This window comes from Podarcis melisellensis (assembly GCF_964234715.1).
Source record: "Podarcis melisellensis genome assembly, chromosome: 9".
NCBI lineage: Eukaryota > Metazoa > Chordata > Lepidosauria > Squamata > Lacertidae > Podarcis > Podarcis melisellensis.
The window spans coordinates 42,265,779-42,281,978 of NC_138541.1; the positions used below are offsets into that span (position 1 = coordinate 42,265,779).

At 44.8% G+C, this 16,200-nt stretch overlaps 1 protein-coding gene across 4 annotated transcripts in view; it reads right to left on the reverse strand.

Moving 5' to 3' along the window:
- The window catches only part of FSTL5 (follistatin like 5), a 323,965-nt gene that overhangs the window by 132,431 nt on the left and 175,334 nt on the right, over window positions 1-16,200 (reverse strand). For 2 of the 4 annotated variants that reach the window (XM_081926022.1, XM_081926020.1), the window contains exons 5-6: window positions 7,511-7,707; window positions 6,704-6,724 (exon numbers count right to left, since the gene is read on the reverse strand). In XM_081926022.1, the coding sequence (XP_081782148.1) occupies window positions 6,704-6,724; window positions 7,511-7,707 (218 nt within the window). The remainder of the gene's footprint in view (window positions 1-6,703; window positions 6,725-7,510; window positions 7,708-16,200) is intronic. The other 2 variants (XM_081926023.1, XM_081926021.1) reach the window with 1 other exon arrangement.

The following is a 16,200-nucleotide window of genomic DNA, read 5'->3' on the forward strand; positions in this document are numbered from 1 at the left end:
AGCTCTAAGAGTTGAATGGAATAATTAAGTATTCCTAATATCATTTAATAGATGATTTTACGGATGCTGTAGGGCAATGAACTAGAACTGTGTAAAGTCAGAAATTTCAAGTTGCTTTGTAATTATATAGTGCCATTCATAAAAAAATTAATACATTTTCATTGACTATGCACATTTAGATTTGGAATTCTATGGACATACAATAAGAGCTAACAATGAAATACAAACTATGCATTTTGGATTGTTGAAAGGCATTTTTTTGTCAGGATAATCAGTCTCACCTTTATTATAGATACTGCTCCCAAAGAACTAAGAGAGTCTAATATATCCTCATCATGCATGGAAGAAGAATAGCAAGCGCTTCCTTTCTGCCACTAGCATTCTAATGCAAACGTCAGAGTGTGGCACCTAATATTTCTTGAATGCAGTGATAGTTATCCAAGAGGAATTTCCTACCACTTCTTCTCCAGTATGTCACCCTTTCCCCCACTTCTTGTTTGGTAGACCCTCTGAAAATGCCTGTGGTGTGTGGTCTACTGTGAGAGCGAGGGATCAGGAAAAATCAGGCAACTTTATCATCACCATTATAAGCCACATAACTTTCACAGTTACTAAAACTACCTTTGTTGCTCAGAAAGACAACCTATATTGGAAAAGAGGTAGGTGAATTACGATCCCCTTGGTTGTCCTCAGCTTCTCAGCAGTTTTTGCTATAAACTATGCTGTCCTTCCGGACCACATGTATGGGTTGAGAATTAGAACACTGAATTACGTTGTTTCTGACTCCATCTTATGAAAAGGTACCAAAAATTGCTGCAGGTTAACTGCTGTCCTGTCACATGGGAAATATCCTGTAGGAAATTCTACAGGGTTCTGCCTTAATTCCCGTGCTTATTAAACTTTACTCAAAAATGCAGGATTAAGATTGTATGGAAATTGTTCATCGACATAATGATGATACCCAGATCTAATTCTCTTTTGTCTCTAGGATCATCAGAATCTGACTGTTGGTTCCATCTAGCTAAATATTGTTGCTACCAAGTGGAAGTGACTTTCTGGGATGTAAGACAGGGGTCTTTCCCAATGCTACCAGGAGGTGCTGAATATTGAACTCAAGGCCTTCTGAATGCAAAGCATGTGTCTACTACACTTACAGCCCTTGTGATAGGTACCTTTAAATGACTACGTAAATTAAGGAAACAACTGAATTATTACTGAAGTGATTACTGTCATCGGGGTGGAAGACTGCAGCATAGCTAGCTGGTGTCCAGGAGCCACTGGCCCTGGCATTGAGACTGAGAACATCTCTAAGGCCAACACAGCATTTAGCCACTGACCTTGGTGCTGATTGATTGCTGCGACAGTTTATACAGCTCAGCTTGCTTGACTGGATGTGTGTGTGTGTGTGTGTGTGTGTTACAGGCACAGGGAAATGAACTGGGAAATGTGCACTGGGTGAAAATACTCCACTCTCCTTGAAACACAGCAAGAGAAAATGACCTCCCTGTGTTTTAAGCCACATGTTCCAACCCTCCCTAAATCTGAGCTGAAAGTTCTCGTTTCCTGCTTACTTAAATGCATGTGACACCATCATGTACCCAGATCTGAGCAGCTGCCTGGTGGTTTTGGTGTTACTTTTAAAAAAGTAGTTTTAAAACAATAAAGTTGAAGCAGCAGCTGACATAGGCTGTGAACACCAGTAAACACCAGTTGTGTAAAACAGACCACCTTTAAAGCATTTTAGCATTTGCTAAAACCTCCCTCCCGGCCCCCAACCCACTTCTTTCACACCAAAAATGTTTGCTGGATAACATTCAGATCTGCGCTACAAATGTCAGTCTCTTGCAAACAAAGGCAGCTCCTTATAAGCAGAAAAAGCAATTATAATGTATTTACATTCATTCTGTTTATTTCTTAAAAATGCTGTCCGTCAAAATTGGATGATAAAGAAAGCCTGCACTCCCCTCCTTTTTTTTTAGGTTAGTAAGGATGTTTCCATTGCAACTTTTCTGCTTAAAAATAAAAAATAAAAAATTCCTCGGTAAATTTACCCAACTCAGAGACAGACTTGTGTTTGTTTAATGATCCAGCATGGAATGAGAGGCTAGAAGGTGCTTGTTCTCTTTCTGGTTTTGCAAATGAATGTTTATTCGTGGAGTTCAGAAAGACCACCAGGAATGTAATTTTATGTCCTTTGATTCTAAGTGTCTTACCTATCAAATGTGTCCTGATAAAAGCACAGTCTGAAACTGCCTTAGTATTCACTATCGCCTATGTAAATGAGCTCTGTGAAGATGGGCAAAATCAGCCTTCAACTGTAGGACTCATTTTCTTCTGAGTATAATTTCCACAGCAGTTTCAGCACACGTAAAAATGCTGCTGGTTTTATCAAAGCCAAAAAGCCGGATGGGGGGATGCAGTGAGCTCCCCTTACCCACCCAATTAGGAGCATGAGAATTTGGAGGAAACATCTGGAGAGGCAAGGAGTTCTCTTTGTTTCCTTTTACAATTATATCATGCATTTTGTGTTTTATGCTGTAAACTGCCCTGTGGTCTCTTGGTGAAGAGTGGTATATAAATTCAATAAAAATAATAACCCCAAACCACCCCAATTTTTACGCAAGTTTTGAGATAGAGGCTTTTATTGTGGTGACATTTTTCTTCTCTCCGAAATCAGCTTTCTGCAATCTGTGCTCTCTATATGCTTTAAGCAACTTCTGCCACCCTGACTATTGGCCATGCTGCATCTGGTGAGAGTTGAAAACCAACAACCTATGGAAAGCAGCAAGTTGCAGAAGCTTGGTTTAAACCAGTGGTTCCCAAAGGGGGTGGTGCCACCCTCTGGGGGCTTGCTAAGAGGCAGGGGGAGCTGGAGGTGATGATTTAAGTGACTTTAAACCATTGGGAAGACATTGGGAAACAGGTATCACTTCATCAAGTCCATCCATCACATTAAGAATTTACTCAACAGTGAAATAGTTACTAAATGTGGTGTCTAAGATCCTTCCTGGTATCACTGGATCAAAATTCATCCATTTTGTTGAATTAATCCAACTAAATATATTCTAATTGATTTTGGATAAATGTGCAATCAATCACTACTGTTTCAAAGTTTATGGTGTTATTATCTTCCTTAGTGGGTCATGCAAACCACTATTCTGAATAACAATTTTTGTAGCGTGGGGAGCGCTGGGGGTGAGTTTATGGAACCAAGCAGGAAGTAGCCTGAGAAAGCTAGAGGACCACTGGTTTAAACCCAGGGTGGTGAATGTTTTCTAGCCTAAGCACCATGCTCCCTCCTGAGGTACCTTCTGGGTCTCCCGCCAGTGGTGGGGCCAGAGACAAAAAGTGGCCACAGCAACAGATGTGAGTCTTACACTGGGCTACATTCCAGCAGCCATGCCCATGTCATTCACTTCCCAAGTGTGCTGTCTTGGAAAATAGACAGGGAGGGACTGCAATGGCACCACTTTTCCTCCAGTAGGAGGGAAACCACATTTATTTCAAGGTGGTTGCTTCTGAACAAAACATACCAAACCAGTCAATTATGTATTATTCTGTAAAGACAGCACACATGTCTCCCACATAGCCATTGCTGGTCTGCTTATCATCACTGGGCTGCTATTTATTAATATTCAGTAACCACAGAAGGTGAAAAATGCAAAACGAATAAGCAAATACAACCATAGAATAATTAAACATCTTACAGCTGCAGTAAGTCAATATTCCTTTAGACGGACTTTAACCATTTTTCAGTCAAGGCTGGCAAAATGATTTGTGTGTATATGTATGATTTGCTGAGAGTTGTGAAACTGCATCTATTTGTTGCTGTTGAATATTTGTATATTCTCTTCCTGGGAGCTCAAGGCTGTCTTCGCTTTTATCTTCATAACAGCCCTGTAAGGTAGGCTAGAATGAGAGCTGGTAGTTCAGACATCAAAGCTGTGCAACAGCACATACTTCAGAGTATGTTTTGCCTGTTAGTTATCAAGGTTGGAAACATGCTTGTTTCATTTCAGTATTTTGTTATAAATGTCCGGACTGTGAAATTCTGTGGTTAAAGCAATTGAGCTGCTTTGCTGGCTTTTCTTTACATCATCTCTGAATGGTGTTACATAGCAATGGTGTTGCTGGGGCCCTGCTGGATCAGGCCAATAGCCCATCTAGTCCTGTTCCCACAGGGACCAGGGAAACCCACAAGCAAGACCTGTGTGCAATAGCACCCTCCCCTCCTGTGGTTTTGCGCAACTAGTATCTGGAAACATGCTTCTCCAACCATGGAGGCAGACCATAGCTATTGTGACTAAGAGCCACTGATAGCCAGGAGTGCCATGCATTTGTTGAATGCTCTTTTGAAGCCATCCAAGTTGGTCGCCTCTGGTTACGGATTTTTCAGGGTGCGCACAGCCCCCTGGAATTAATTAAATCCGTAACCAGAGGGCCCACTGTATATTTATAGCGTGCTTTTCTATCCAAGAGCTCCAGCTTGTGCACCTTTCTCTCCCCCCTCTGTTTAGAAGACATCTGAAGGCAGCCCTGTTTAGGGAAGTTTTTCATGGCTGATGTTTTAATGTATTTTTAATCTCTTGTTGGAAGCCGCCCAGAGTAGCTTGGGAAACCCAGCCAGATGGGTGGAGTATGTATAAATAAATAAATAAATAAATAAATAAATAAATAAATAAATAATATTGTTGTTATTATTGTTATTATTTGCAACAGCCTGGTGAGGTAGGAGAGAGACTTTGTGCAGGGCATCAGACAATGACTTTCTCTACACCCCTTGCCACACTGTCTAGCCCTCGGAGTCTTCATAAGGAAACTGTTTCCAGAGGAAGAACTGGGGTGTGAGACTTTGTCATCATGGGGCAGTTGATTGACACATGTGCTGCCCCACCGCCAGCCTGAGGCACCTTTAGAATGGAGTTGCTGCTACAGGCATTATGTGTAAGTGTCTTCTAATGAACCAAATAGATCGTGAGTCATGGGGAGAGCATACAATCAAGTCTGTAAAAATAATGTGTCAATTTGTTACTGGCCAGCATACATTTGTATATATCCTTGTCTGCGCACAGAAGGGTCACACATCAGTCTGTGCTTTCTGCATGCCATTCCTGTGAATGTGTGAATAAGCTTTGCTTTTCATTAAAATATATTTCCTTGGTAACAAAACAAATGCATGAATCACTGGTAAAGTACATTTTACCACTGTGTCTTCCCATAAAACAACTGGTACTCTAAGTATCCACCTCTCAGCATTAAGCAGTCACATTGACACCTGCAATAATTGAAACTGAATTTACAACTATGCAAGGAATTGTAATTGCTTTCATGGCATAGAAAACATGCAAGTAAATTTGTCTCACCAGAGATTCACAGGGGGACTTTCAGCATGATAGCCCTTGATTGACGATTATATTTAGGGTCTGATTCTGTGGGGTTGTAAAATGCCCACAGTGCCTACTAAGCACTCCCATTACCAGATGCTTTGGGGATTTTATTACACCAATAGATCAGAAAGGGAGCAACAAGATGAATCCTATTAGCCACAACCTATAACCCAGAGTTTTGGGGGAACATAATGTGCTATTGACCAACTTTGCTGATTTAGATTGTGCCCCACAATCTATTTATGCCAAGATATTATATATAAAATTAATCATTCCTCTATTCTGGCTTATGTAATTTGTGAATCACAGGGTTAACTTGTTTGAAATACCTAGCTATCTTTTCATTCTTTTTCCATTCTTTCCTTCCTCCCAAAAGAGAGCCCAGGGCAGCTAACAACGTAAAATAGCAAAGACACCTAAGAATAATTTTAAACAGCAAAGAAACGACAATCACGACACATCACAAAGATAATAGCGGCTAAAGCTGCTGATAGGGACCTGACACTCATTATCTCACCAAGATCTGGACAAATAAATGAATTTTGATTTCGTGTGTGCATGGCTGAAGCAGGGGGACAACCTGATGAGATGATGGAGTTCCGCAGATGGGGAGCCACCACAGATAATAACTTCTATCATTGCAGTGTACAGGACTAGCTGACTCTTGGGGTCTGTTCCAGCTCTACAATTCTGTGATTCTATGTTACCATCCATCTCATGGACCATGAACAGGGCCTCTCCCACTAATTGAAACTTTAGGATGAAAGGTACTTAGGAAAATGTTCCTTCAAATTTTGGATCCAAGGTCATTTAGGGTTTTGCATCTTAGCATTAATACCTTGAACCAGGTACAGCAGCACAACAGCAGAAGCCAGTATAGAAATCTGGAGTCTGGAACCAACTCCACTTTTCTCTGCTGCCTAGTTGATCAGCCATCAACTGGGTGGTGCATAAAATATTGTTATCACTGTGTTGCATCAGGGATTTTTTTGTGAGTGCTCATTCACGTATATTGAAATAATAGGGGTGGTAGAAACAAATGGCTAATGGGAGAATGTTCTTCCTGACTCAACAACAGATCAGATGGTTGTGAGACCACCACCAATCTCCTGCTCACAAGGGAGGTAGGACAACATTAAAATTTGCCCCTCCATCAACCATGCCATCCAAGCTGCACACCAAATCAGCACTAGGAACTATGCATTCAGTACTAAATTGGATTATCTAGAACTGGGTCCAACTGCTTTTTGCCCTTCCCTTGGTTTGAGTCATATGGACAGCAACATAGGGTCTCTTTCTATGGAATCTATGCCTACCTTTTTCAGGAGTGGGGACAGCTGTAAAAGATAAAACAGTTGACATTTTTCAGACTTCAAATTTTAGTCCTACATAGCAATACGATCTCAGTACTAAGGCATATCAATAATGTGAGTGATCATAATAAAGTAGGTTGAACAGATGCTAAAGGACACTACCTTGACCCAGCTATAATCAAGTTTATCTACAGCATTCAGCAAATATTTCTTACACTTTACTTCCACGGCTACTATTCCAGGCTGGTTCTGCTTGCACAAAGGCTGTCAATCATGTAAAATGATATCTTGGATTTGTAGAGTACACAGATGGCCTAGGATGAAATGACTAGCTATCATTTGTCTGAGAAATAAAGATGGATTTATCCTCCAGTCCCTGTGATGTACAAACAGAGTGAATTAAGTATCTACAGGACCTTTTATTTCTAATGTTAAGAGAATATTTGTATAGGTAGTATTTGCTGCAATCAAAGACACAAGAGCCCTGATTATACTCCCACAAAGCTATAAATGCAAGACTTTTAGGAGCTGAAATAATATGTGGTGAGGAACAAACTGATCTCACTTTGAATTTTTTTTAAGAGTGTTAAAACAACTGAAACACTTGTGATTACTCTTTCTAGAAAATGTTCAGAGCCTATATGGATCGGAATGCCAGTTGCTGGGATCCACAAGTACAGACTGTGCAAACATAGTATTGGAGTAGATAGGATTTTGACCCGACCCATTAAGGCTCTTCTTATGGCCTTATGTAATCTCCTGGTGAGATCTTATCATATGAAGCAACAAAAATGTAACTAAAGCATTTACCTGTGTCAGTTCATTGCTGTCCACAAGACCATTGTTGTCTGAATCATAATATTTAAACATCTGATCCACCAATAATTTCTTCAAAGCCATTTTATCTTCAACACTTCTTTCTCTTGTTTGTAGCATGTATCTTCTGTTCTGGAGATCCAGCAGAAAGTTTTTCATCTTATTGTAGTCGATTGACTTACAGTTATCCCCTGCCAAGATAATAACATATTTAAGATTACTTGAATTAGATCTTTAAAAATTGTTTCCTACGAAAGGCAGGCTGTTCCTGTTAGCACAACTGCTACAATTGAATTTTGACCCTTAAGCATGTGTAACTATGCCTAGATCAATATAGATATTAAACAATACAATCAAATGGAAAAAATGGATGAACATGACTGGGTTTTTTTTCCAGAATTGTGCAATGAAATTGAGCTTTGTCCATATGTGAGATTTCCAGCCAGCACTTCAACGTATGCTTAGATACAATAGTTATTTTCTAGAATAGTGTGGGAATTAGTCCACAGCATAAGTATCAATAATTAGCATAAATTACAACAATAAGAAGCTAGAACAATATGACAGCATTAGCGCACAAGGAGTTAAGCAGTTCAAACTTGGTTGATGAAAAGCATGTGCAGAACAAAATAAAGCAACTTAAAATTCAGTTTGAGAGAAAAGTGAAAAGTTCCACTGAACTTACTCAATAAGAGTTCAATTTTCTACTTTAAAATGTCAATACAATTACCCAGGTAATCGTTATGCATGTGAGTTTTACTCAGAGAATTCAATCACTTCCTAATGATGACATTTTTCATATGTCTTTGAAAATAATTTCAGTTCTAAAGTATGAAGAATGGATCAATTACAGAAGCTAATAAGGCTCACTAAACAGAGGTAAAGGGGGCATTCAGAAACCTGTCACCATCGACATGTCAAGCTTCTTTCACATAAATTATATTTTATGGAATGAAAAAAATTATAATTAAAAGCCATCAGTTACATCCATTATTTATTTAAAAATAGCAATTAAGTTCATACAGAAGAAAGGTATGGCAAATTAATTCTGGTATAGAGAGGGCATCATTTTTTAGATTAAATGACTCACAGTGATTAGCGAATTCAAATAAGAGACAACCTTGCATGCTCGATTCCAATAAATGGATGATAAGTAACCATATATATATATATATATATATATGTAGGTTTTGGTGTCCTCGGGTGTCTTCCTGTGTAAAAGTTGGGGTGTCTAGGCGACGTTTCGACGAGGTCTCACTCGTCATCTTCAGGCTGGTGCTTTCGGCTTCTTGTTACTGGAACAGAGCAGGATCTCAGTGTTTGAGTTCCTATAAATACTGTTGAGGGGGTGTGGTGTATAGCCTCCAATGTTCTGGGCAGAGAGGAAGTTCCCAGGCTAGTGTGCCTTTTCTTCTTTTGTTCCTTAATTACTTGAGGGATATCTTGAGTGATTTCTTGAGTGATATCCTGAGTACCACTTAGGTGGGTCATTAGGTGTGGATTAGTTGCTAAAGTCTTTGTGTCTTGACCTCTTGAACTTTGTGAAGAGTTTTTCTGAGAAGATGGCTGTACTGCACTTAGTTGTGCTCTGGCTTGGCTTCGTGTATAGGGGCGAGCTGTGGTTTTGTGGCCTGTGTCAGCCAGATCTGTGTAGGGATTGCAGGGGGGTGCAGCATCGAGATAGAGAAACACCCTCACAACATGAACAAGCGTGACGACACATCCCGCTTGCCAGACATCTGGAAATTAGCCCTCCCCACAAAAACTGACACCAGATCCAGAGGCACACAGAACGCTATCACCAATCAACCACACCAGACCCAAACCCAGACCCTCTCCACAGATAAATTACAGACACCATCCAGTAGCCAAACCATGGTGGCACCTCCGGATGCTGCACCCCCCTGCAATCCCTACACAGATCTGGCTGACACAGGCCACAAAACCACAGCTCGCCCCTATACACGAAGCCAAGCCAGAGCACAACTAAGTGCAGTACAGCCATCTTCTCAGAAAAACTCTTCAAGTAATTAAGGAACAAAAGAAGAAAAGGCACACTAGCCTGGGAACTTCCTCTCTGCCCAGAACATTGGAGGCTATACACCACACCCCCTCAACAGTATTTATAGGAACTCAAACACTGAGATCCTGCTCTGTTCCAGTAACAAGAAGCCGAAAGCACCAGCCTGAAGATGACGAGTGAGACCTCGTCGAAACGTCGCCTAGACACCCCAACTTTTACACGGGAAGACACCCGAGGACACCAAAACCTGCATTCCTGTACCCGTGAAAATCTACGAAAGCATATATATATATACACACACACACACACACACACACACACACATTCCAGGCAGTCTGTGGGGTAGGGGGAACCCAGAAAAAAACACCACTATGGCTATTTTAGAGGCTCAGTTCTAAAGCTCATTGGGCTAGTTGACCTTGGGCTTGTTGCTCATTTTCAGTTTAATGTACTTCATAGGATTGTTGTGAGGATACAATGGGGCAAGAGAGAACATTGTACAGTCATGTTGTTGTTGTTGTTTAGTCATTTAGTCGTGTCCGACTCTTCGTGACCCCATGGACCAGAGGTAAAGTCGCTTCAGGTTGAGTGTTTTCAGGTTGCCTTCCGTGGCGACCCAGAAGTAACGGAATTGGTTACTTCTGGGTTTTGCTGCTTGCACATGCACAGACACTCAAAATGACATCGCAGAAGTGGCAAATCGCGGCACGCACAGATGCGGGTTGCGATCTGCTCTGGATGTGAACGGGGCTCTGGAACGGATCCCGTTTGCATCCAGAAATACCACTGTGTGTTGCTTTGTGCTCTTTGGAGAAGAAAGTGGAATACAGATCCAAAAATGAGAAAAAAATTAATTATATTAATAGTACTGTCAGGGAACTGCCATCTAAAGCGCCGGGGGCGCAAAGGCTCACTGAGGTTGAGAGAGGAGTAGCAGCGGAAGAGGGAACCAGTAGAGGGCGAGCAAGAACTCCAAGGGAAAGTGAGTCGGAGGGATGGCTCAGAGACACTTCCAGCGAAAACAGTGGGGAGGTCTCAGGACCTCCTATAGGGACACCCACACCTCGCCGGAAACTGTCACGCCGAGAGGCCAGACGACGTGTTTCCGTTAAAGAGCTTTTATGTTGGAAAAGATTCCGAAAGCAGCCACTTTTGGATTCTACTAGTGATTGACGCAGCCATGCTGGAGGGGCTCTGTCACAGGCAGAGGTTTGAAAACCTGATCAAACTCTGAGGGACTTGCATTTTACGCACAAGCAGCTCATCGTCCCATCACAGCAATCCGAAAGTCACCGAAAGCCAGCTTGTGCAGGGAGAAGCATCATGAGCAACCCAGCCGGAACCGGAGGAGCAGGAGCAGCTGGAGGGGGTCCAAGCCTGGAAGAAAGGTACAGGGCGTTGGAGATCCAGTTGGCGCTGCAAACGGCGAGGCTTGAGGAGAGGAGGGCTCAGGATGCAGAAAAGGGAAAGGAGAAAACCACCCCGCTCGCCAGAAAGGTACCAGGATTGGTGCAGAAATTCGGGGGGGATCCCAGGAACTATCATGCCTTTAGAACAGAGATGCAATACGCTCTAAACTTGCAGTTTGATGACTTCCCCGACGAGGAATCGCGAGTGGCTTTTGTGATTGGCCATCTCGAATCCGGGGCGAAAGATTGGGTTAGACCCCTGATGGCAGTGAATAATGAGATCCTAAAGGACACGAGGAAGTTTTTTCGTGCCATGGACCTGATGTTTTCCAGCGATATTGAGCAGGGGGTGGTGCGAAGGCAGTTAATGGCTTGCCAGCAAGGAAGCAGATCTGTCCGTGAGTACTGGACTGAATTTACTATGCTGATTCATAAATTGGGGTGGGACCTATCGGCGGAGCCCATCCAAATGCTTTTCGAAGAGGGGCTTTCTTCAACCGTCAAAGATGAGCTTTCCCGGGGGCCCAGGGCGGAGTCTATGGATCAGTTAACCAAATCTGCGTTGTCCATAGGAGCGCGCCAGGAGGCGAGGGCTTTGGAAAAGCGGGAAGGGAAAGGAGACCGTTGGAGGGAGTTCCGCATTCCAGACATTCCAGAGCCACCTTTCCCGCCGGCAGAGCCGATGGAAGTTGGAACAGCGCGGGCGCGCGCAGTTTCAAATCCCAGTGAAGGGCGGAAGAAGGAGGGAAAGAGCGCCAAGAGATGTTATCTCTGCCAACAGCCAGGGCACTTTGCCAGAGTCTGCCCACAAAGAAAGGAATGGCAAGGGATGGCAGGAGCTGTTGGGGGAAAGGAAGAGGAAGGCAAGGAGCAAGTAAAAGCCAACGCCTGGCTGCCACCGTCGGGGCACAGCAGCCAGGCCAAAGAGCAGTGAAAGTGCCCACGCCGGAACCTCCCAGACCCGCTTTAGTGATAGAGGTGTTACTAGAACTGCCAAACGGACACCCACTAAAGATCAAGGCGCTTTTGGATTCAGGCAGCTCCTGTAATTTCATGAGTAAGGAGTTTGCAGCTGAGCATCAGATACAGACCATCCCTTTAAGTAACCCCTTGCAGGTGACTACGATTGACGGCAGAGAGCTGTTGGGGGGAGAAGTTAGCCAACAGACTGTCCCGATGATAATGAGGGTGGCAAGGCACACCGAACAGATAGCGTTTAATGTGGCCATCCTGGGAGGAGCGCCCATCATTTTGGGGATGAGCTGGCTGGCGCTACACGATCCGCTAGTGGGCTGGCATCAGAGGGTGGTCTCCTTTGGGTCAGCGCATTGCCTAGAACACTGCAAGGAGGGGAAGGTTTCGGGAGGAGACAGAGTCACCCTAGCCGGGATGGAAGTAATGGACAAAGGGAAGGTGCCCCCGCAATACGCAGATCTGAGCAACGTATTCAGCGAAAGGGAAGCAGACAAACTGCCACCGCATAGACCCTTTGACTGTCAAATCAACCTACTCCCTGGGGCCCAACTCCCAGTAGGCAAGCTGTACGCCATGTCAGACAGGGAGATGCAGGAGCTGAGGGAGTTCATTGACAAAAACCTGAAGCGAGGTTTCATCAGAGAGTCCCGAGCGGTGGGGGGCAGCCCAGTGTTTTTTGTGGACAAAAAGAACACAGACAAACCGAGACTGGTGTGTGACTTTAGGGCCCTCAATGCAGTGTCGGAGCCCCTGGCTTTCCCTATGCCCCGAATTGATGACATTTTGACCAGAGTAAGGAAGGGAAAGATTTTTACAAAGCTGGACCTGCGGGGGGCGTACAATCTGATACGCATAAGGAAGGGAGATGAATGGAAGACCACCATGTTTACCCCTTTGGGAGCCTTTGAATACCTCGTTATGCCCTTCGGTCTACAAGGGGGCTCCGCGTGTTTTCAAGCTTTTATAAACCACGTTCTGGGACCTTTGCTCTACAAGAATTGTGTGGCCTTTTTAGACGACGTGTTGGTGTATTCGGAAGATGAGGAACAGCATGTGAGGGACGTTCGAGAAGTGTTGGGCAGGCTGCAAGCCAACCAGCTGTGGGTGAAACTGGAGAAGTGCCAGTTTCATACCAAGGAGGTGGAATTCCTGGGGTACCGCTTGTCAGACAAGGGATTGGCCATGGATCCAGGCAAGGTCCAAGCGGTACTGGAATGGAAGACACCGAAGACCAAGAAGGACGTGCAAAGATTCTTGGGGTTTGGGAACTTTTATCGGAAGTTCATCAAGAACTTTGCCCACTTGACGGCGCCCATCACCGACTGCCTCAGCAGCAAGAAGAAATTTGTTTGGACGGTAGAGGCGGATCGAGCCTTTGAAGAACTGAAAAGGGCTTTCGCCTCGGAAGAACAACTTCTGCATGTGGATTTACGAAAACCCATGAGAGTGGAAACCGATGCGTCCGACCGGGCGGTAGGGGCGGTCCTTCTTCAACCGGGGAGGAGTGCGTCGGAGTGGAGACCGTGTGCCTTCTTCTCGCGGAAGCTGAATAAATCCGAGAGGAATTACACGGTGTATGACAGGGAACTACTTGCCATTCACGAAGCATTCCGGAGGTGGAGACATTTATTAATTGGGGCACAACACAAGGTGCAAGTGTGCACCGACCACAAGAATTTAGAGTATTGGAGAACAGCTCGAGTGCTCAACCAACGACAAGTGAGATGGGCACAGGAATTCTCCAAATTCAACTTTGAAATTTGTTATGTGCCAGGCCCAGAAAACGTCAGGGCGGACGCGCTCTCACGCAAACCAGAGTATTGGGAAGGGGAGGGGGTGATCGAAGAGAGACATGTCATCCCTGAGGACCGCTGGGTGTGTGGGGCGGCGCTGGTGGGGCAACGAGAACTGGTAGAGGAAACGGAAAATGATGAATATGCCCAGGATAAGCTCAGAGGTCTCAGGGGGGAGGGCGAGAGTCCCGGAGGTTTTGAGGAAAGAAATGGGGCATTGTATTACAAAGGGGCACTGTATATACCCGAAGGTGAATTGAGGGGGAGAGTACTCAAGCAGTTGCATGATAGCCCCACGGCGGGACATTTTGGACAACACAAGACCATGTGGTTGGTTACCAGGGAATTTTGGTGGCCTAAGGTGAGGGAAGATGTAAGGGAGTATGTAAGAGGGTGTGACCAATGTCAGCGAGCCAAAGGGGAAAGAAGGGCGCCGGCAGGGTTATTAGAACCATTACCCACACCAGAACGGCCTTGGGAAGCGATATCAATAGATTTTATGACGGATCTGCCAAAGTCCAAGGGGAAAACAGCCATCATGGTAGTAGTAGACCTGTTAACTAAGATGTGCCACTTTGTAGCATGCTCACATGCAGTCACAGCGGAAGAAACAGCGAAGTTGTTTGTAGAACACATCTTTAGGTTGCACGGGGCTCCCTTGAGGGTGATCTCAGATCGCGGCAAACAATTTACTTCCAGGTTCTGGAGGAAGCTCATGAGCTTGCTGCACGTGGAAGTCAATTTTTCAACTGCCCGGCACCCTGAAACCAACGGGCAGGCGGAAAGAGCAAATGGCATTCTTCAACAATATCTGAGGTGTTATGTCAATGACAGAGAGAACGATTGGGTCGAAAAGTTGGCGTTGGCAGAATTTGCCTACAATAATGCGGAGAATGTGTCCACAGGGATGAGTCCCTTTTTGGCTAATTACGGGTGTCACCCCAGGGCATTTCCAGGGGAAGGAGGGGAGAGATGGAGCGTCCCAGCGGCTGAACATTTTGTAGAAGAGATGGAAGCGATCCATCATCAGCTCCAGCTCAACTTAGAAAGGGCTAAGGCACAATATAAGAAGCAGGCAGACAAGAACAGAAGGGAAGGTGAAACCATAAGGGTGGGGGATCAAGTGTGGTTGTCAACCCAAGGGTTGCCGTTCAAAGGGGGTTGTAAGAAATTGAGGCCCAGAAGATTGGGACCCTTTGAGGTCATTCAGCAGGTCAACCCGGTAGCTTTCAAACTCCGATTACCCAACCACATGAAATTGCACCCAGTGTTCCACAGGTCGTTACTGTCACCATACAGGGGGGGACGTGAAGGGGAGTACGTCAGGGGACCAGCCTTGGAAGAGAGGGAACGCCGCAACCATGTAGCGGAAATCCTCGATTCCAGGTGGAAGGGAAATCAGGTGGAGTATTTGGTGGCGTGGGAAGGGGAACCGGAGTCAGAAAACACCTGGGTAAGTGCAGAGGAAGTCAATGACGAGGTTTTAACAGAAACGTTCCACCAAAGGTTCCCGAGGAAACCTCAGCCGATAGCAAGGTTTAGGAGGGAGTATTTCGGCACCACCGATGAGGAAGAGGAAATGGAAGGGTTCGCGGAGTCGGAGTTGGAAGAGGGAGTGGACTCCGATGACGAAGATTACCGAGAGAGTAGGAACAGCAACAAGTGGAGGGAAGTGTTCGCGACGTCGGAAGATGAGGGAGGTTCTTTCAGGGGTTTTACCTCCTCACCGCCAGTAGGGGAGGAGACGGGAGGGGGTGAAGGGGGCCCTGGAGGGGAGGTGGATGTCAGGGAACTGCCATCTAAAGCGCCGGGGGCGCAAAGGCTCACTGAGGTTGAGAGAGGAGTAGCAGCGGAAGAGGGAACCAGTAGAGGGCGAGCAAGAACTCCAAGGGAAAGTGAGTCGGAGGGATGGCTCAGAGACACTTCCAGCGAAAACAGTGGGGAGGTCTCAGGACCTCCTATAGGGACACCCACACCTCGCCGGAAACTGTCACGCCGAGAGGCCAGACGACGTGTTTCCGTTAAAGAGCTTTTATGTTGGAAAAGATTCCGAAAGCAGCCACTTTCGGATTCTACTAGTGATTGACGCAGCCATGCTGGAGGGGCTCCGTCACAGGCAGAGGTTTGAAAACCTGATCAAACTCTGAGGGACTTGCATTTTACGCACAAGCAGCTCATCGTCCCATCACAGGTACATATAACATATAAATACAAATAAATAATATAAGGAAGGGCTGTGACTTATTTATTCAGTGGTAGCTGATGGAAAACTCTTCTGCAATTTCATGTTGCTGTACTTCACTTATGAATGCACAAGAAAATATATGATGTTCCAAAACAAACAATGATATTTATCTGTCTTACATGTTCCACCTGCCCTTTTATTTCTAGAGTAAATAATTTAGTGTAACTGCACCCTCTCCGATTGCATGGAGCCTGGACAGCCCCTTGGTTTTCCACGGATCTGAGGGCAATGAAACAATC